General features: G+C 41.6%; 1 protein-coding gene across 16 annotated transcripts in view; it reads left to right on the forward strand.

Moving 5' to 3' along the window:
• The first annotated feature begins 9811 nt into the window (after positions 1-9811).
• RGS7 (regulator of G protein signaling 7) overlaps positions 9812-21479 on the forward strand; it is a 335498-nt gene continuing 323830 nt past the window's right edge. For 9 of the 16 annotated variants that reach the window (XM_069484673.1, XM_069484675.1, XM_069484669.1 and 6 more), the window contains exons 1-2: positions 9839-10140; positions 11205-11331. Coding sequence is in view for 12 of the 16 variants with exons in the window: in XM_069484669.1 (XP_069340770.1) it covers positions 11254-11331 (78 nt within the window). In the remaining 4 variants the exon portion in view is untranslated. Of the gene's footprint in view, positions 10141-11204; positions 11332-12354; positions 12458-21479 lie in introns of all 16 variants that reach the window. The other 7 variants (XM_069484660.1, XM_069484661.1, XM_069484662.1 and 4 more) reach the window with 3 other exon arrangements.

Below are 21479 nucleotides of genomic sequence, written 5' to 3' on the forward strand. Positions count from 1 at the left end.
ACATGTAGAAAGCACTATACTGTGAAAATACTACATGCTACACTGTCACTCAGCCACCAAATTCACCTCCCCACAGGCTACTTGTGTGTATTACATTCTTGTGCAGCTTTGCAAATGTATTTAATCAATGTGCAAGAAAATAAACCCTGTATGTTCTTTCAATGCCCTTTTTCAGTAACAGCTTTTACTGTGATGATAATAAACAAGTCCAAATGTCAATGGCAAATGCCAAGGAATTTTTGCTCATGGGTCTGTGGGGCAACTGTGGCTCAGCTGGGTCCAGTGGGGATCAGCTAAACTAGGCTGGGTTCAAGTCAAGTCTGCTTTATGTGTCTCTCTTTCTGGGATCCAAGCTGAGGGAGCAGCAGCTACCTGGCCATGCTCTTCTTAGGACAGATGGTTGGAGCTCCAGAGGGACTAGCAAAAACATATGCTGCTCTAAATCCTTTCCTTGTGATTGGCACCCTCTCATTTCTACTCACATACCATTGGTCAAAGCAAGTCACATGGCCCAATCAAGAGTCAATGGGGTGGAGAAGCATATTCCTCCCACAGGGTGGTCAGGGGAATGAATATTTGATGGCTAATGATGCTGCTTATTAGTATGAGCTTATAAACTATATACACTGTATTTTTACTTACTGTACCTTGGAGATATTTGTATGTCAGTATATCAACACCTTTTTTAAAAAAAATTTTATAACTATACAGCATTCCATTTTATGGGCATCCGTTATGTAATTAATCAGTTTTTTATTGGTGGAAATTTTAATTATTTCTAGCACTCTACTATTAAAAACATTGCTGCAATGAGTACTCTCATACATACATCATTTTGTCTTCTGTCTCTTCCAGTCGTCAGAGTGACTTTGAGCACTTAACCATTCTCACTGTTCTTCTCCAGTTTCACCGAGTCACTCCCACAGTGAATACCTACTGTACCCTGCTGTGTGCCTGGCACTGGTCTAGCCACCGGCTATACAATAAGGGTGCACTAAGTAGTGAACATAGGACAAAAATCTCTACGTTCATGGATCTTGCATCACAGAGGTAGAGTCAGAGCATAAATGAATGATTTATGTCCTTGGCACGTGGCATCCAGAATGTTTTAGACACATCTGCACAGAGCAATTCTGTGATAGACCCACTTCCTAACACCTCCATTCATTTGGTCTACACTTCTCCACCAATACATTTCTAGCAAAGCAGCTTGTGATTGCATTATCTATTGGGGGTAGATGTGGGTTCTTTTTGAACAATACTGAGTTTGCTTTCAACTACAAGTAAAAACCCTGCCAAAAAAAGTTTCATTTGAACTGGTGCTCACTCATATCTTGTCCATCTTGTACTTAACGCTAATTCAACCCTCTCCTATTGTCTTATTCTGTTCCAGCTGCTGTAATAAAATACCATAGAGTGGGTGGCTTATAAACAACAAACATTTATTTCTCACAGTTCTGGAGGCTGGAAAGTCCAGGATCAGCCAGTGTCCAGTGGCCCACTTCCTGGTTCACAGATGGCCATCTTTTTGCTGTGATCTCTTGTGATGGAAGGGTTGCAAGGGACCTCTCTGGGGATTCTTTTGTAAGAGCAGTAACCCCATTCATGAGGGCTCCACCCTTACGACCTAATCACCTCCCAAAGGTCTCACCTCTTTATATTAATACCATCACGTTGGGAGTTAGGATTTCAACATATGAATTCTGGGGGGACACAAACATTTAAGACCATTGCTCCCACCCAAGTATAAGGCTTATCATGTACCCTTGCTGAATTTCATCTTTTTTGGCTCAGCCCATCTTTTCAGCCTTCCCAGATCTCCTTGGGTCCCCATGCCATTATTCAGTGCATTAGCTATTCCTCATAGCTTTGTGCTATTTATAAATTTGATAGGTGGGCTATTTATTCTCTTGCTTGAGTCACTGTGCCCAGGTGCAAATAAAACAAGGACACTCTGAGGGCAGAACTCTGAATCTTCCCCATGAAGCCTTCTTTTCAGGTGTGTCCTGGTCAATTAATCACTACTTTTTTTTGCTAGCCTTGTTCAGCATGTTCTGAGTCCAGTGAACCGTTATTCAAGCTCCTGTTTTACCACGATATTTTCAAAGCCAATGCTAAAGAACCTGTCAAACGCCTTGCTGAAAAATATATATTGCTTTAATATAGCCCTCATTGGACAGGTTAGAGACCATACTTAAAGAGGAAATGAGGCTAGTCTGGCACGATGTGCGGTTGGTGAACGCTGATTGGCCCAGTGCTCACCACTTTTAAGTGTTCAAAGCTCATCCACTTGCCAGTTGGTTAAAGCCCAAACTTTCCAGCATGGGCTGTAGGTTCTTCACAATCTGTCAACAAGTTACCGACCAGCTTCAGTTCCATCGATGTCACTCCCTCACTCGGAAACCAGCCACACTAAATTTTTGCAGTACAGGAAACTTTCGCCATTATTCACGCTTCTGTAATTCAGCACGTGTTAGTTATTTCACCCACCTGAAATGCTGTTGTGTTCTTCCTCCTCTTCATCCATCTGGAAGATTCCTGATCAATTTCTAAAGACCCTGTTAAAATGTCCCCTTTTTGTGGAAAGTATGCTTGACTCTCATCTCTGTGCTTTCCTAATGCTTTGTAGGCACATGCACTTCACATGTTGCATTGCAGTGATTTACATGTGTCTTTCCTACCAACGTCTGCCATGGGGAAGGCGTCATTGTTAGAGACTACCATACGCCTGGCATGGTGTAGGAGCTTGATAAACGTTTGTCGAATTGCATTGCAGAATTTTCCTATGGACGGGCTCTTGGTGCAAATTCAGTTCGTGCATAAATATTCTCCCTCATTTTAGGCAAAGTGGCTCTATTTTGATCTTTTGCTCTTTTTTTCCTCTACCATGAGGATTTCATTTCCCAATCGTCTCAGTGGCAATGGCTGGAACTGCTCTGACTGGTGATAACCACCGTTGAGTGCTCTTTTACTATTTATCCCCTTAGCCTGGGTTTCAGTTGTCTCTTGGAGAGTGAATGTAAGAGGCACCAGATTTGGAATTTGAAGACCTGGGGGATAAGTCCTGGCTCTAACTCCAGCTAGGTGTGTGACCTTGAGAAAGTAAATGCACTTCTCCAAAGCCCAGTTTCCTCATTTGCAAGTTGAATGTTCTCTCTTCCATTTTTTATTATTTTATTATTCTAATTATGACTTCTATCATTTCTAATATGAAGACTGTCCTCCTTTTGGAAACCAAATAGGAGAGGAGTTGCTCTGTGTTTTCCCACCTTCAGGGGTTGTGACCCCATGGATCCCACTGTCCAGCTGCTAGAGCTGTGCTCCCATAAAGCTGCCCCAGGGATGGCCTGTTACTGCTATGCTCAGCCCTCCTGTGGGGACACTGCCTCTCATCTCTCACTCTGTCATTCTGATCCAGTCACCAGGCTTGTCACCACACTTTGGACAGCACACACTACTTGTTGGATGAATGGTTTCAATTATTGTAGCTACAGCTGCTCTAATGTCTGCCTGGCAGAAATGGTGGTTAATTTCTAGGCCACTGCTTCTATCGATATGGCCAGCATGCCTGCTACTGGAATGTGTGTCCAAATGCTTCATTTGCCTTGGAATAAAATGATTTTCACAGCAGAGCAAGACAAGGCAGATAATACAAACTTTGTTTTACAGTTAAGGAAACTGAGGCTTAGAATGGTCAAGTCACTTGCCCAGTGTTACCTAGATTTTAAGCCGTGGAGTCAGGGTTAAAGCTCAGATGTTTTGCTCGCTCCTTTAGTGGTGTTCCATCACATAGAAAGGACAGAACAAAGTCTCAACACTTTCTGCCTTCCTTCTCAAACATTACACCACATCTCATTCATAATATGTGCTCAATTAATGACATTTTAAAATTGAGTGATTTTGGAAGTTACTCTAGACCAGAATTTAAACATTTCAATAGGAGGAGAAGATTAAACTCATGATAAAGACAAATCTTAGTTTTTACTTCTTTTTTTCCTTTGCCAGCCCTCTGACATTGGTATAGAAGTTCCAATTAGCAGGAAAATGGCCACAAAGTAGACAAAACAATGGTAAAAGTAAAGAATAATTCATTAATGAGGGTATTGTGCTGTAAATAATTGGGAGTTCACTACCAAGAAGAAAGTATCTCTTAAAAACCTGTCATTTGGGGGTAAGATTTCTGAAACCACTTTTCTTTTTTCATCCTGCTTATACTAGTCTTCAATCAATTATTCCATAAAATGCCCATGTAGCATTGGAAACAGCACAATCCCTTTAACATTGTTCTCATCTTTGTGCTTGCCCCGTGTTGCTTACAATTCTTTCACCCAATAAAAGCCTCAAATTAATAAAGTGCTTCTCTTAGAAAATCAAAATGCTTTCTCCACATTGCCATTTAATTAATTCTCAAAGCTTTCCTCTGTAAAGTGGGTGTGTGGTGGGAAACGGAATTATTCTTTCCCTTTATGACACATAGGAAACAGGTTGCAAGGGCAGATCATGTCCATCCACAGTGGAACTTGGTGCTGATTCAGTTCAGTTCAAGGTTGTTGACTGGGTTCTTCCAGTCTACCCAGTGTTTCAAACAAAACCAAGCTCATTGACTTATTCACTTAATAATCAGCACATGATTACTTGGTGTCCACTCTTTGTCAGATCCTGTTCTAGACACTGGGAATATAGCAGTGAACAGGAAAGGAAAAAAATGCCTAACCTCGCGGAACTTAAAATTTTTTAGGGGCAGACAGACATCAAACATAGTTGACAGGTAAATTATACGGTAGGTTAGAAGGAGATAAATGCTCAGAGCAAGAAGGAATGGGAGTGCAGGGGAGAGGTGCATAGATTTACACGAGGTAGTTAGAGTAGACCTCAGTGAGAGGGTGCCATCTGAGTAACGACTTGGAGAAAGAGAGGGAGCAACACCAGAGGGAAGAGTATTCAAGGCAGAGGGAATAGCCAGTGCAAATGTCCTGAGGCGGCCGCATGCCTGGAATGTTTAAAGAATCCAGGAGGGGCAGTGTGGCTGCAACAGAATAAGAGGAAGAAGAGCACAAATTGAGGCCAGATGTGGCAGCAGAGTGTTTATGTAAGGCCACGTTGGCATTTTAAAGATGTCTTTCACATTGAGAGACATGGGGTATCTTGGAGGGTTTTAAGTAGAGGAAGAACTTGATCGCGCAGGCTGACGTGTTGAGAAGAGACATGGATGAGAAAGGATGCAAGCAGAGAGCCAGTTAGGAGGCCATTGCCTCCATCCAGGAGAGAGTCCATGGTGGCTCAAAGCAGGTGGGATTAGAGAAGGTACTGAGAAGAGAACAGATTAGGGGTACATATTTTAGGTAGAGCCAATAGAATTTGCTGATTGCATTGATGTGAGCTGTGAGAAAAATAGAGGACTCTTATCTCCTGAACTAGACTGGGAACTTCTTGAGGACAAAAGACACCTATTATATTTCTTTATGTTCTTTATAGAAATGGAAGAATGCTTCATGCACAATAAAGAAATGAATAAGTACTTGCTGAATAAAAAGAAAGGAGGAAAAAAGCAAGTCCACATCAGTAGTTCACAATTTGGGGTTCCTGTACCCCTAGACATTTGCAAGAGTAGGCACTATTTCTTGTATTTCAAAAACACACAAAAAAAATTGACTTTTTTTTTTTCAAAGTAAGACTGCTAAAACTAAAAACAAAACCAAAAACCTTTAAATGTTTTTCTTTGGGCTGGAATTACATTATCTTGGCAAGGTAACAGGCCTTTTCTCTGCTATTCAGAAGTTCTATCTGGGATGCAAAATGGATATATTATTATAGTTTACAATTTAATTTGTTTGACAAAAATATCACGAAATATAAGATATAGTAAAATAGATTTTGGATGATGGTGGTTGGAAATCTCATATTTACATGATTTTGAAAGGAACAGGGAAAAAAAAAACTCACAATATCCATGTTTTTTTTTCTTGTTTGCAAAATATTGTCCCAATTACATGTGAAGGAATCACACAAGAGAACATATTAAATCTTATGTGTTTTTGGAAATGATATAGTCTAATTCCCTCAGTTTATATTTGAAAAATGTGAGTCCCAGAAACATTAAGATGATAGGCATAATGTTGTTTCCAGAGTTGTCTAATGACGCTTAACAATAGCAGTAAAGAAAAATGGTGAAATATGTTCTTGCTCGAATCTTCCTCCTTGATATATATGTGCCTGGCAACAGTAATTAGCCGTGAACAATCTCGAGTCATAACTGCCCAGAGAGCATGTGAGAATTAGGTGTGTGGAGAGAGGACAGATGAGAGAGAGAATAGAATGAGAGGCATCTTGGTGGAAGAACTGTAGATTTTTAAACTCATAGTGTTGCTAGGAGGCGTTTGTGTATAATTTTTTCACAGGGGTTTAGAGTCACACAGAGGCATATTTGAATCCAAGCTCTGATATTTAGAAGGTATATGACCATAGCCAAGTTTCCTAACTTGGACATTGGTTTCTTTGCATACTTTATAGGGTAAATTTTGTCAGCTATTGTGAGACTATTTTTAATGTGTTTATGGATAGCACGAATTTGATACATGTTAGTTTTATTACTAGTAATTTTCTCAATGGGTTTCAGCATTTCTTGCTTTTGTGCTTTCATAGAAACCCTTTCGCCCATCATATCCACAGGTAGATACCCTGTCAGTCCTTGAAGAGCCCAGTTTGAACGTTAACCTCTTTCCTTCAGTCAGCTCACATACCGTCTATCATTCAATTTTGCACCGACATGTAGCTATTTGTTTTAAGGTCTTATCTCCTTAAGTTGGATTTCCTGTGGAATACTGAAAAGAATCTGGAAGACTTAGATCTGTCATGGAAGAACACCACAGTAAGTATAAGGGGATCAAGGAGGTATTATTAGAATAAAAACTTACACTATTGTGGAGAAAGCTGTAAAGGTGATTTTCCACGAGAGGGGATTGACAGATCTGAGAAGAGTCACTGCTAGACCCCCTGAGGTCCTTGTGTGTGGGGGCAAGTCAGAGTTTACAGGGAAATCTGGGAAGCCAGGCACTTCCAGGTGTGAGAGTGGGGCCTTGAAGGTGAGCTGGAAGGAAATTCAATGGAAAACTGTTGCCTGTGCCTGGCTATTGCCTCTTTAACTCCATGGTAAGGCCCTTGGGATGGGGGTGCGGCTACTGTTGGTCAGCTGGGCTGGAAATTTGGAAGATCTGGGTGTGAAGTAGGGAAGCAGGGGACTGCCAGGACATGCTAGAACACTCCGGGACTCTTCATGGGTTACCACGTAAAACTACAAAGACCTTCAGAGAAGAATAGGTGCTATTTCACTGTGTTTCCCAAAGCTTGCAGGAGTACCTCTCTTGGCCAAGTGTACTCACATGTATACAGACAAAGGAATGCCATTGCAGCTAATCAAGTTGACGCAGCACAGACCGCCACAACCATTATTGGCTATGCTGGTATCAGGAAATTTACTTAACCTTTCTGATCCTTTCCTTCCCTGTTGGTGTATTGATGTAAAAGAGATTATAACTATTATAACAATTATAACTAACTATGTATGGTTGTTAGTAGGGATTAAATGAGATAATAATATAAAAAATCCATTACAAAATATAAAATAACTGATAAGATTGCTGTTATTGGATATGTCCATTCATTTAGTTAATGTATGTTTACTGTGCATCTACTGTGGGCCAGCAACTATCCTATGCCTCGGACCCATAGCAGTGAACTACATAGACAATATCCCTGTTATCACAAAGATTATGAATCAGATATATATTAGATATTCAAGTGGAGATGTAAAATAAGCAGTTAACAAACTGAATTTCAGGGGATAAGTCCAGGTTAAAAGTATACATTTGGGAGTGATTAGTATTTAGGTAGCACTGAAAGGTACGAACCTGAATTAGCTCGCTTAGGGAGTGCATGTAAACGGAAAGAAGATGAGGCTCAAAGTTTGAGATCTGAGGCAGAATCTGGGGGTCAGTAAGATAAAGAAGAACAAGCAATGAGGCTGAGAAAAAACACCAGTGATGTAGAAAGAGAAATAATAGACAGTGGTGTCCAGGTAGGTAGACGTCAAAAGTTTCTGAGAAAGTGAAAGGGATCAACTTTAACTTCTGCCGAAAAGTCAGTTCACATGATAATTGACCATTGGTTTAGCAACCCAGAGGTCATTGCTAGAGTGCAATGGGCATAAGACAGAATGGGAAGAAAGGAAGTTTTTGGCGTAAAGGGAAGCAGAAAAATAGGGTGGTAATAAGTGGAAAGTGTGTCAAGGGAGATTTTATATATATACATATATATTTGTGTGCGTGTGTGTGTCCTGTTAGTTTACTGATGTGAATGACCCATCAGTGCTGTGCTTGGGTAGGGCTCCCTATCAGGATAGACCCTTTACAGAGAGATACAAGGGAGAGTCCTGCTTCATTCAGGCAGTTCCCTCTTAAGACGAAAATGGTACAACTGAGTGAGCATGCTCAGTTCTATTTCCAAATCCATTAATCCAAGTCATGTCACCTTTCCAGGAGTAGACTGAGCAAAGGGGGAGAGGGAGGTTCAAGGAGAAGAAGTCGGTTTCAGCTACAGCAAGAATGTTAAGGAAACATTCAGAGAAATCGGAAGCGAAGGGAATTTTGCTAAAGAAGAGGGCGCAATGCAAAGAGCTGGGGAATTGGGGAAGAGTGGGAGATGGGTCCGACCAGGGCGTGTGGGAAGTAGTTTGGGTTTGATCTTTGTCCTGTAGTATTTGGCACAGGGGCTTGGTTAGATACATATTTGTTCCTTGAGAGAAATCAGACAGAGCCTGCGTGGGTGGCGGGAAATGCGCTGGTCCACAGGGCCCCCTCCTTGAGTAGCAGCCTGATGCCGGATTAGGTGTGCTCTGCTTTGGCTCAGGGGTTAGAGAGGGGCTTGGTGTCATTGTCGTCTACCTCCCTCCCTCTCCTCCACATCTTGCCCAGGAGAGGATGGAAAACCATCTCAGATATTTACAGCTTCCCAACACTGCCCCTGAAAGCCAGAGACACATGTGGTTTTCTTCACTATAATAGAGGCAAAGGTGATTTTTCTCCTTCACGTGGTTCTAATTCTCACAGAAGACTTTGTGGCACCAACCTGAAGAATGACCCGAGGGATGGGCACAGGGGATGCTCTGTGACAACTGCTAGAGGATGAGGTAGTGAGCAAGAGCAGAGTTCCTCGGGGCACCTTCTGGCGGAGCCCGGCATTGGGGACGTTCCTTCAGTTTCACAAGTGGCAAGCTTTTCACCCCGGGTTGGCAGCATCCAAATCGTTTCCCATTTCTCCAACTTAGGAGGAAGCTGTGAAAGCCGCAGGCGAACGAGGCTGAATGAATCATTCGGTCCTGGCCATTCCTTTCAGTCCTACGATGTCTCAGCGTCTCTCTACTCTGTTCTTTAAGCATGATAATAACCAGTCACCTGCTTCGCTGGTGCTGTCGGCGCAGTCTTCAGGCACTTGATGGAACCTGCTGGATGCATGGGCTCCCTCCGTCCGTGTCCCCGTCCGTCCACCCCCCACCCAGCGCCGAAGCCCTCCTCCCTTTCCGGCTCACACTGGGCGTTAAGCTCCGGTCTGTCCAGGCCCGAGCGGCGCGTACACCCGGGCGGTGTGCGGGAGCGCGTGCGGGCCGCGCGGGGCAGGGCTGCAGCCTCCCCGGGGGCGAAAGGGCGGGGAGGCCCGGGCGGCCCGCGCGGTGTGGCGGCAGCCGAGCCGAGCCCATCCGAGCCGGCACCTTCGGACGCCCCTGTCCCACGTGACTGTCCCCTCCTCCCGCCTCCCAGTCGCGCGCACGGGCCGGGCGTCTCGCCTCCCGCGCGCGCTCGGCTGGTCCTGGTCCCCGGGAGGAGAAGCGGAGGAGGAGGGACGAGCCGGCGAGGCGGCCCAGGGGAGCGGGCGCGAGCGGCGGCTGCCGGAGCCGCCTGTGCACGGGCGGCGGCGAGGGTGGCGATCGCCTGAGCGGCGAGAGCCGGGGCGGCGCGGAATCCGCATCCGCCGCGAGTGTGATGAAGCTGCCCTGCCTCGCTGCTCCGCTTGCCGCCAGCTGACAGCGCCTGTACGCAGCCCGTCCGGGAGGGGAGACGCCGCGGGGCCGTGACCTTGGCGGAGGAGGTAAATAGGGGAGGCGGGCGGGGAGGAGGCAGCGCCACCCGGAGCTCTCCCGGCCCCCCAGCCCGCGCCCAGCCCTCGCTGTGCGCAGCGGGAGCGTCCGCGGGCGCAGGGCAGCCGCCCCCGGGACCCCGCGCCGGGGCTGGGCTGCGGGTTCTGAGCGCTCGGCGCGGTCCCCGGCGCCGAAACTGCTGCCCGGAGCCGGCGGCGGCCGCCGCGGCGGGGCACAGGCTCGCCTGCCATTTGCTGCCGCCGCGAGCGCCAGGCGAGGAGCACTGGGGCTCGCCTGGTTTTGCCTCTTTGGCTGGTGGCTTTGAGGCTTCTGCGGTTAGGTTTTCACCCCTGGTGACCTAGGTAATTGCCTGGAGGTGCGACCTCCCAACCGTTCTTGTTGCCGGGACATATTCTGGTGCCTTCTTGCAAGGTTGGGCAGGGTTACCTCCTGACTTCCGAAGCGGAGTGGGGTGACAGGAGAGGAGCCTGACAGCGCAGGCAGGTGAAAGTAGGCGAACATATACTCTGGCTCTGTGTGGGAGACCCAGGGGAACGAAGAGCAAACACATGTGCTGGAGAATGACGCTGGGAATGGGCCTCTCGGATGCGCCTGCCTGTGGGAAACCTGACAGATACCCGGGAGAAAGTGTGCTGCCCACCCCCCTCCGGGTGTCGCCTTTCCGCCCTTTTGGGAAAACATCATCAAGTGGAGATGCAAGTATTGGGGGAAAAAGAGAACTCTCTGTACTATGAGAATGGTAACCACGAGTTCTTAAGGTGAGCATCAAGCACTTCTTAACAGGAGTACCCAGAATATGAAGTCAATTAAAATCATAGCCAAATGGCTATATCTACCTGGAAGATTGTGATTTCTTAAAATTCTCTGGGAACATTGTAGGTGTAAATTCATTTTTTCAAATCCATGTCCTGGGTCACTTCCTCTAGCCAGTCCCAGCTTGTGGGCACACTCCGTGTGTGGGGTGGATGCTGCAGGTGAGGAGGATGAATCAGGGCAGTTAGCCCCTTTAAGCACTACCACTAGGTCTCACTGGAGTCTCTCTAAACCTTTGCAGGGCAGACTGATAATTCCTGTATCTGAGAGTGGACCAACTTTTGGGTGACATGGCCCAGGGGAATAATTATGGGCAGACCAGCAACGGGGTGGCAGATGAATCACCCAACATGCTGGTGTACAGAAAGGTAAGAATTTCTTCACTTTCTTGGTAGAAAAGGGAAACTTCTGGCTTTCTCGATTCCCCCCCCCCCCCAAATCAGAGTATATATCAATTTTGTGGCCTTCAGAATTCCCCAAATTACTGGTGATTGCGTGCTATACGTGAAGATGATCTGACATTCTCAAATGACACATGTGTAGAAACACAATGAAGTAAATGAGGCCTCACACTTTCCCTGCTGGTTTTACATAGATTAATCTGTCATGAGCAATCACACCAAGTTTGGGCATTTCAGATATTTTGTTTGTTAAACATATGATTTAATAGCATCCATAATAATTTTAGAAGCTTTTTTCTTATACTTCCTCTAAACATTTAGGTTATAATAATTACATAAGTGTATCACATTTTGGAAATAAAAATAGACCACTTTGCAGTTCTGTGACAAGAGTGAATGTGTCTGTGTGAATGTATGTGGTTTCATGATTTTACTCCTAACTAAACAATGGTAGTTTTTTGTCTTAGTCTAAATTATTTTTTTTACTTGGTGTTATTTTTATTTTACTTGTTGCTATTTATGTTCTAGTGTCATGCTCATTAAATAAATCTCTATATTCCAGTAGATTTTTTTTGTCCATAAACAGATCTGATAGCTTTATGCATCTAATAGAAGTGCTATCAACAACAAACTTGGAGACATTGAGCCACCATAATAAAGATGTATTTGAATATTGCATGTGCTTTAAAGTGGTTGCTTAGGTAACTTCACTCTGGCTATAATCAACAATCTTACTTAAATTAAGGATGTAGTATTCTTTATTTAACTTCTGCACCAATTGTTTCTACTGCATTTTATGGATGATTTTTTTTTAGCATATTATCAGGAGTGCTTATTGGGCAAGATTTCTTGAGTAAAATGCTAACAATGGTAAAAAAGAAATCATACATTGAAACTAAAAAAGTTGTGAAAGATTTAGATTAGAGGGAGCCCATTGAAGAGTCCAGGATGAGTTTGCATTTGTGTTTTTTTTTTTTTTTTTTTTTTCAGTAAGAGGAGAAGAGCTGATTATCAATAAAGATGAAAGGCTATGTGCTACCTAGACCTCAGTAAATCAAAACTTTTCATCTATGTTGCCCAGAATCATTAAAAGGTAGTGATGAATATGTGTTTGAGGGAATATTGTTATTACTTTAATGAGAAGATCCTGGCACAATGCTAGCTGTTGAGTCTCTAGCCTTGCAGACAGTACTATAGTGTATACCTGTGACTGTAGTTATATGTATCTAGGATAACACAGTGTGATGAAAAAGAAAAACTGGGGATTAGTTGTCTATTTTAGTCTTAGAGCATTCTCACTGCATAAATCGGAAAAATAATCCACTTGAGCTTAGATTATTACTATTGCATGCCTACACTGATTGAAATAACTGCATATTTGCCTATTCTATTTAGGGTTGGTTTTGAGAAAAAACATTTTGGGGGGCAGCTAGGTGATTTTCAATGAGTCACCATATTTTCTATTGTTTGGTATGACTGAATTGTGTAATATACAAGATGTGAGAATTCTGATTCTGTTTTATGGGTGTGTGTAATGTGGAGAGTTGGATTTTTAGATGGAAAATTATAATAGTATTTTTTGTTAGGGCAAACAACTGGATTATTTCTCTGTTTCCCTGGAAAAGATTAAGGGCTGAATATATCAGACACCTAACTGTTATCTTGATTAGAAATGAACATAATATGACAGCAACCAGTGTGTCTCATTTAGTTAATTATCTTGAAAACAAATAAAATCAGAAAACAGTAGTTTTACAAATAGTTATTTGAGTATTTATTAAATCTGAGCCTCATGTTGCTAATTTTGAATTTACTCTATATATTGTTGTATAGCAACAAATTGCTATTAATTCTACTTTTATGTTAACAGACTATGATGATTTCAGGAAGAGAATGTAATACTTCATTTTTTTAAGCATTATTTTGTTGGTTAAGCTTGGAACTTCTGTGCTACTCATTTTGCCATCCTTTTTTTGGCTCTTTGTGTTTAGGGTTAATGACATATATAATTTATTTTTCAGAAAAAGATTTCCCTGATCAATCATTATTGGAAAAATGTAACTCCTTTCAGTAAATTTTACTCATAATGCTTGACTATGGATTGCTTGTCTTTCCTTTTATTCTTTGAACATACAATTTTTTTTACTTTCCTTTTGATATAAATAATAATGTGTAAATCAATGCTAGATAACTTATAAAGAAACAGTGTCCTTGCTTATCATTTGCTGGTTATAGAGTCAAATGGTCCATGTCTTTCTGCAGGCATGCTGTATGACATCATGGATTTAATATGACCTTTGTATGTCTATGTCTTGTTATCTTACATGGGTTTTCCACTTAATATCTTCTCAGTACAGGTCTAATTTTAATGTGAAGAAGAGCAAAGTAATTGGAGAGGGGTATAACTTGAATACATGTGTTCACATATTTCAACTGCTCCACCTTCATAAAAGAATAAGCACTGTATTATAATGCTTGTTAATCGGGAATTCGATTGAAGGCTTAGGAAAGAAGTTCAGTTCCAATAGTACATTGCTCAATAAGCGTGGAGGGAAATGGTAGAGGAATTACCATTATCTTGACTTACATCAATTTTCCACCTCTACTTCACCATTGAAGCCTTCTAAATTAGCAACATTCACAGTGCCATCACTGTTTCCCCCACTCTCCTACCCACGACACCTCTTGTTTCTTTATTGCTCAAGATTCTGATAATTTACACACACTCAAGATGTGTATGTGCCGTTTCCATTTTATGTTCATAGGCTATGAATGACACTTAGGAACATTCCTGTGAGGGGTAGGAAACAGTGAGTGGTAACCAAAGTGAAATACATAGAAAAGCTGGGGTGTGTGAATTTCTTGTGTTTGATGCCTCTCTCCGTCATGATTATCCTCACACAAATTATGTAAGTTCCTCCAAATCATGGAAAAATTCCAGGGATCTTTTTTTCATGGAGAAGTCCATAGTGATTTTATGGAAAAAATGCACTGTGGATAAAACTCTGATTCTTCAGGCAGAGTGGATGCCACCCAAGTGAAGGCCACAGGTGACAGTAATGTTGCCTCATAGGTAGGGTTGGTGCCTGGAAGTCAGTCTTATACGGTTGGCAGTAGCTTTTTGGCTTAATATGAGAAGCCTCTATTTGATGTCATAAATATGTTTTAAAAATATGTATGGACAAAGTATTTGCCTTACTAATTCTTCAATTTATAATGCTGCCTTTTCAGAAGCAGGTGATTAAACTAGAGTGGTTATGTTGTTTGATGTATCTTATTTCCAAACACATAAAATTATGAAGTTTGACCACTTTTATTCCTGGGGCTTGTTTGGCTCCCTTCAGACAGCCCCTAACTAGATTGGAACTAGAAGTCATCAACCTCCTTGAGAAAAGACCCGATTAGCTCCAACAAGCCTTGCATTAAGACCAGCTTCTTGAAGAATCTGTAGCAGTGACGAGTCAGAACTCAGTATTGTTTTGGGTAGATGGATCTTAAAAACTGCTTTCAGTTTTGGTCTGTTTTGGATGAAACCCATTTCTGTGCACCTCTGGCTGAAAAGGACTACCAAGCCAGAACCCAGAGCACAAGGAGACACACTCCAAATCTGGTGTCTGGCCAGCACACTGCCCACCAGACAGTATACATCACTTTTTTTCCAGAGGCTGACATTCATGCATTTGGAAAACAAAATTTCTAGGGCACTTTGGGGCCAGGGTTTCAAACTGGCTGGAATGCTGGCTTCTCACTAGCAAGAATGCTAAAAACATGTCCAATAATTTCCGGTATCATTGCAGCAGCCATTTATTCTCCAGCTGTCAGAAAAGAAAATGAAAATGTTTTCCTCACTTGGTGTCTTACTAGAATGCACAGGTTTTTGGAAATAGCAAACTTACCAAGTTCACTATGCCTCTGGCCTCACCTTTTTCTCACCACTTTGCCTTTCTCCCATTCTTGTCTTCATTCTACTCTCTGCCCTCCTCTCCTCTCTTTTAATTTTCTAGTTTCTTGCCTTCCATTTGTTTCTTTTTATTTTTTTCCTTTTCAAACCAGAAAAGATAAAATTTTCACTAAGATGCTGTTCATTTTAGTTGCAAAAGAAAACAATGTCTTTGGGAGAAGAGAATAGAAACCAGCCTTGTTTGAGTACCTGTGAAGCACAGGCGCTTGGATAAGTCTTTTAGACATGGTATCGTATTGTGGTAGTGATACAAGGTCAGTATTAATGGCTTAACACTGCTTCATTCTGGAACAGCAACATGGGGGCACTGGCCTTTCTTCCATGAAGGCAGAATGGGAGCTGACACCCCACTAGGAAGGTCACCTGTGCTCATTGGCTTAACCTAGATGTTGTCGTTGAACACCACTTCTGAAGTCAGTCTGTTCTGTTTGAGGAAACATCCCTGCAAGAAAGGGGAGTGGCTTGATTCGTTCTTCAGAAGAGATTGAGCCACAGACGTTACTAGTGTCTTAGTGGTGAGGTAGCTGACATTTTCTACATTAACTCAGGGCATTTGGCTTCGCAGAATTGTCAGTCTGGTCACCCCTGAGGGTGCCAACCCCCATAGTAAAAACTAATTTTTTTTTCTTTTTCGAGACAAGGTCTTGCTACATTGCTCAGGCTGTTCTTGAACTCCTGGGCTCAAGTGATCCACCTCAGCCTCCCAAGTAGCTGGGACTACAGGTGCGCACCACCGTGCCCAGGTTATCTTTGACATTTTTGAACCTTAGTTACCTTAGTCTGTCTGGGTTTACTATGTGTTAGTAGAGAATTTCGACAGGTGACAACAAGACAAAGGCCCCTTAGAAAAGGAAAGAATGTGTGTAAATAGATCATCGCAAAAGGCATGGGCCTTTTAAGTCCTCAGATTTTTAAATTAGGGGCTCAGATGGCAGATAGGCACCAAGAGAAATGTCTTACCATGTCTGAAAAATTCTAAAATGGAGTGTCTTCTCTAAATCAGATTATTTGAAAGAACCTTTCTGCACCAAGGGATGTTGTCTACTATAAATATGTTCAGACCTGTTTTTCTCTCAGTGACACAAATACTGACATGTTCCCTGAGATAGGATAGAGCCATCATCGATGACATTTCCGTGATGATATTTCTCGATAAGAAGTAGGTAGAAGCATTATATGAGTAATAATTTAATGATGAATTTTGCATCATAATTAACTTGAGTTCTGAGCAGGAAAGCCTTCCAGAGTTGAGTTCTTTCCTCACCAGTCATTGCTTGTCAGTGCTATTTGTGGGATTAAGATAAGGATTTGTGGCCTGAATTTTATTTCTTTCATTTCCCACCTCCAATCTCTCTGAATCTAATTGATCAGAGGAAACTGCAGAGGTACAAAAGAGAAGCTCTCTAGGGATTTCATTACCTTCTAATAGCCTTTGTGGTTCTGTTGAGGGATGGAAAACAGGGTATTTTTAGGCCGTGTGGGTGACAGAATGTGATCACTGCAGAAACTACAGAAATATTTTGCATTTGGACAATTTAGTGACTTAGTAAATGTTAAGTCTCCTTGAAAACAGGATTGTGGAAAATAAGCGACACAAACAATTGACCCTTGCTCCCCACTTCACAGCAGTCATGAGGAGGCATTTGAATGTCGGGGTTACAGAGGCTTCTATTCTACAAAATATCAACCTCATTATAAAATAATTGTAAATGATAGAGTGGGTGCCCAGTTCCTTAGGACACAAAGGCCCTGCTTCTCTCTTCCACTTGCCCACAGCAATATAAAGACTTAACTTGCCTTTTTTTTTTTTTAATTCCCTTTGTCTTGTGTCTAACTCAATCAACAAAGGTCTCAGGACATCGGAACTCTAATAGACAACCATGACCTCGATTTTAGCTTCATTGAAATTGCCACCTGGTCTGCACTAGAAAATGTTTTGGCTGAGGGGAGTCTATCTAGAAAGATAAGTTGTTATTCTGTCTTCTGGAAAAATACACAAGAAAACGGCAGCTTTGTGAGGTCAGCTGGGTTCTTTAGAAGAAGTCTAGGAGCCTTCTTATTTTTGGTCCTTTCTGGTAATTAGCAAGTAAAAGCTTTCTTAGGGAGACAATGGGCTGAAATGGGAGAAGCGTGTGCACTAGAATTGGGTAGCCTTGGATTTACATTTCGGCTCTGATACTGTTTAGTTGAGTGCCTGTGGGTTAATGACGTAACTGCTTTCACGTCAGTTTCTTTGTTTATAAAACGATGAAAAAAAATGTTTTCTTCATTAGGGCTGTTCAATGATAAAATGAGATAGCCTCGGGAAAGTGTCTCGCATAGAACCTAATATGTATTAGGTCCTTGATAAATGCCTGCTGTTATAATTAATATTATTATCTTATTACTATTTAATAACAATAATTAAACACCTTGTATGTACCAGGTGGGGTACAATATGTTGTCATATGTTTTGATAAAGGAAAAAAAGTGAACATTTTTACCATCTCCAGTCCTATTTTTCTGGTCGTGTAAAGAGGCGGATTCTGCAGGATACTTCGGTCATGCCATTTTTGTGACACGATGTCCTGTCTTTTATTGTTTAGCCCCATGTAGCTAGCTGTTTCTTCTTGTTAATAAGCTCTTCGAAGTCTTGTCATGTATATCTCTGAAGTGTGCACAGTTCCTTGGATATTATGTAAACTACATGAAGCCTTAGAATGCAGGAATTTCCGAGGTGAAAGAGAACTCAGAATTTACTTTTTTATTTTGCAGATTGTAAACTTTAGGATCGATCAGAGAAGTAACATAATTTGTCTAAAGGTACACAGCTTGAACTTGAGTCTTTATTTCTTTGTCTTTCTATGATCTCTCTCTCTCTCTCTCTCTCTTTAAATGCAATAAGTCTTTGTGTTTATAATTCAGTGTCAGTGGGTAATCGGCATGCTGGCTGTTCCACGGACATCCGTGGCTTACACCAGGATGTCTGATTACCCATTACAAATAGATCAACTGCCTTTTTCCTTTGACCTGTAGGAAATCCCAGGAATGATAAGACTGGGATCTTAGTCTGCTGGTACTGGTTTTGTTCTTCTTCAATCCCGGTTGGAAGCTTTGGGCTGATAAAGACCCAGGATCTGATGCTCTATGGAAGTGCTGTCTAATAGGACTTTCTATCGTGATGGAAATGTTCTCTGTCTGCACTGTCCAATACAGTAGCCACTGGCCACATGATGTAATTGAACACTTGAAATGTGGAGACTGTTAGTGAGGACCTCAATTTTAAATTGTATTTAATTTTATATTTATTTATTTAGAGGTAGGGTCTTGCTTTGTTGCCCAGGCTGGAGTGCACTGGCAGGATCATAGCTCACTGCAGTCTGGAACTCCTGGCCCCAAGCGATCTTCCCACCTCGGCCTCCCAAAGTGCTGGGATTATAGACATGAGCCACTATGCCCAGCCAAATTGTATTTAATTTTAATTAATTCAAATTTAAATTTAAATAGTCCATGTGGCTAGCTGTATTAGATTGGACAGCACAGTGATATGGAATAAAGGACTTTGGAAAAATAGCATCAAATCCAAGAGAAGAGATAAAAGAATATGCTATACTTAGCTCAACATTTGCATACAGTGCTTAAAACAAAGTAGGGCTCCGCAGATGATTTTTTAAAAAGAATACAACAGAAGTTTTAAAGGAAGACCATGACCTGATAACAGAATGGTAGATATCATGATAAATGACGTCAATTATTTACTCACTTTATGCTTTTTTTTTTTTTTTTTTTGAAACTTTCGGTGGTCTGAGTGGGTAGCCCTCCTAAGGTCAGATGACAGAGGTTATCTTTCAGCAAGACAAAGCCTGTGTATAGCATGAATATGCCATGCAGGGAGCTTATAGGGCCTCAGGTGATTTGCTGATGTGGAAAGTATTTCAGCTAATCCTTATCTTGTATCATCTCTGAGATGTATCAGAGCCCTTCCAATTTCCGACAAGAGTGAGGGGAAACCAGAAGGTTCTGGGTAAAAGCGATTTAAAGTAGTCAGAATCTTTTTTGAGAATTTAAAATTGGGGTATAATAGAATCTATTTTGTTTTTCTTATAAGCACCATTCTCTTCTTTATGTCTCGGAACTTTTAAACAAAGACAACAGCCCATGCAGAGATAGTGGTGGTGGAGAGTTAAAAAACTACACGTCAGTAGGGCTGGATGTGAACTCCAGCGTCACCCCTGACTAGCTGTGCGAGCTTGGGCAAGTTTCTTAACTTCTCTTAGCGTCCTTGCAAGAACAAACTTTGCAGAGGGCTTCCTGACAAGTCTTCTCCTGCTTGCTGGGCGTCCCCGTGGCTGTGGGTCATTTAGAAGCCCAATTGACATGATTTCCCCTGTTTTGCTCACTGCTGGAAGATGTCAAGAGCAATACAAATCTACATGAGCTTCATTGGCCCCACAGAGCTCTCAAGGACAGCCAAACTGGTTCAGTAGAAATGTTTTCTCTAGTATAGAAATCTTTGGAAATTTTTCACCCTTAATAGTTAAGATGATGTATTTCAAAGGATTTAAAAAAAATAAGAGTACCGTATAGACAGAACACATTAGTACCAATATTACTATTAACACATAATTCGTATTAGTACTAATATTTCACTCTTGGAACTTGTCTGGGAATACTTCCTCTGGAAATCAGTGTCCTTTGTCACTTGTTCTAAATTTTACACTGAGTATTTTGTTTTTAGATTTTTGGTTTATTGTTAAGTATTGAGTGCTTACTTACCATGTGCAAGGTCTTTTACATATATGACCTATTTTCCTTAAAATAATGTGTCCCAGGCCCGAGAACAATGGTACAAAATAGGTGTCCTTGGATATTGGTTGCATAAATGTATAAATGAATGGATGAATAATAAAATGAATGAATGCCTGGCCCAGAGACTCTACTCCTACTTCTTCACCGTGTTGCTGTCTAGATCAATTAATGGACAGGACACTCAGAATGTGATTCCGTTCATTACACCTGCACCCAGCCTTGGCTGTATATCGAGAGGCTATGCATGTGGTAGGCACTGAGGATGGATTTATGGGCAATTAGACACAGTCTGAGCCATCCTGGAGCTCATTTTACAGTGGCAAGACAGATGTCAAGCATCTCATCATAGAGTGATTAATGCCATGAGAGAGGAAGAACTGCATGATATGAAAAGTAATTTATTTTGGTCATCTAGTTTCTAAAATAAATATTATGTTGATTGCTATCTTCTGATTATGATTTTGAATGCCTAGCACAGTGCCCAAGGTCTAACAGCCTCTGGCACTTAGTAAGTGCTTAGTAAATGAACTAAATTGAGCTAAGCTAATGTTGAAAATCCTCAGGGCTTTCCTGAAACAGATGAGGCAAAGGTGTTGATCATGTGTCTTAGAAAACCAAAGATCTCTTTCCATAGGCTGCCAATCAAGCTTCCCTAATTCTGGCAACTGAGGACTGATGAAAGTGGCTAAATTAGCTAGCAAGAAAGGATAAAAAAAAAAAACTTTTGTAATTAGTAATGTAGTTGTAATATAATGTATTTGTTAAGCTTCAGGATTTGCACTCAGACTGCCTGGGTTAAAATGCACTTAATATGAGTCAAATTACTTTACCTTTTTGAGTCTCAGTTTCCTCATCTGTAAAATGGGGGTGTGAGTAATAGGTTACTATTTGGATTACATAAAGAGTGCATATAAAGTTTGTATATGTAGGAATCTTTCCGTATATATTAACTATTAATTATAAGTGTCCAGAAAAAAAGGACCTGGATTTCCCTACAAATGGAAGCATCCAAGAAGCATTTTCCTTTAAAAATTTTCTTAATCATATTTTAGAATTTGCTGCTCTTCATTGGCTCTTGATATTTTGTTTAAAACTGTTTTGTATGGTATGTGTACAATAAGAAATATTTAAAATTTGTCATTATTGCACAGTTCAAACAAATACAAGAGTAGAGAAAATAGTATAAAGGACCTTCATGTCCCCATCACATGGTGTCAACAATTATTAACCCCAGGTAAACCTTGTTTCATTTATACCTGTCCACTTCGGCTATCCCTCTGTTGATGGTTTTGGAGCAAATCCCAGAAAATATATCATTTAGGGTATACATTCTTTAGTACATATATGAGATGTGAAGTATTTTTTA

Source organism: Eulemur rufifrons, chromosome 11 (assembly GCF_041146395.1).
Source record: "Eulemur rufifrons isolate Redbay chromosome 11, OSU_ERuf_1, whole genome shotgun sequence".
In the NCBI taxonomy this organism is placed as follows: Eukaryota; Metazoa; Chordata; class Mammalia; order Primates; family Lemuridae; genus Eulemur; species Eulemur rufifrons.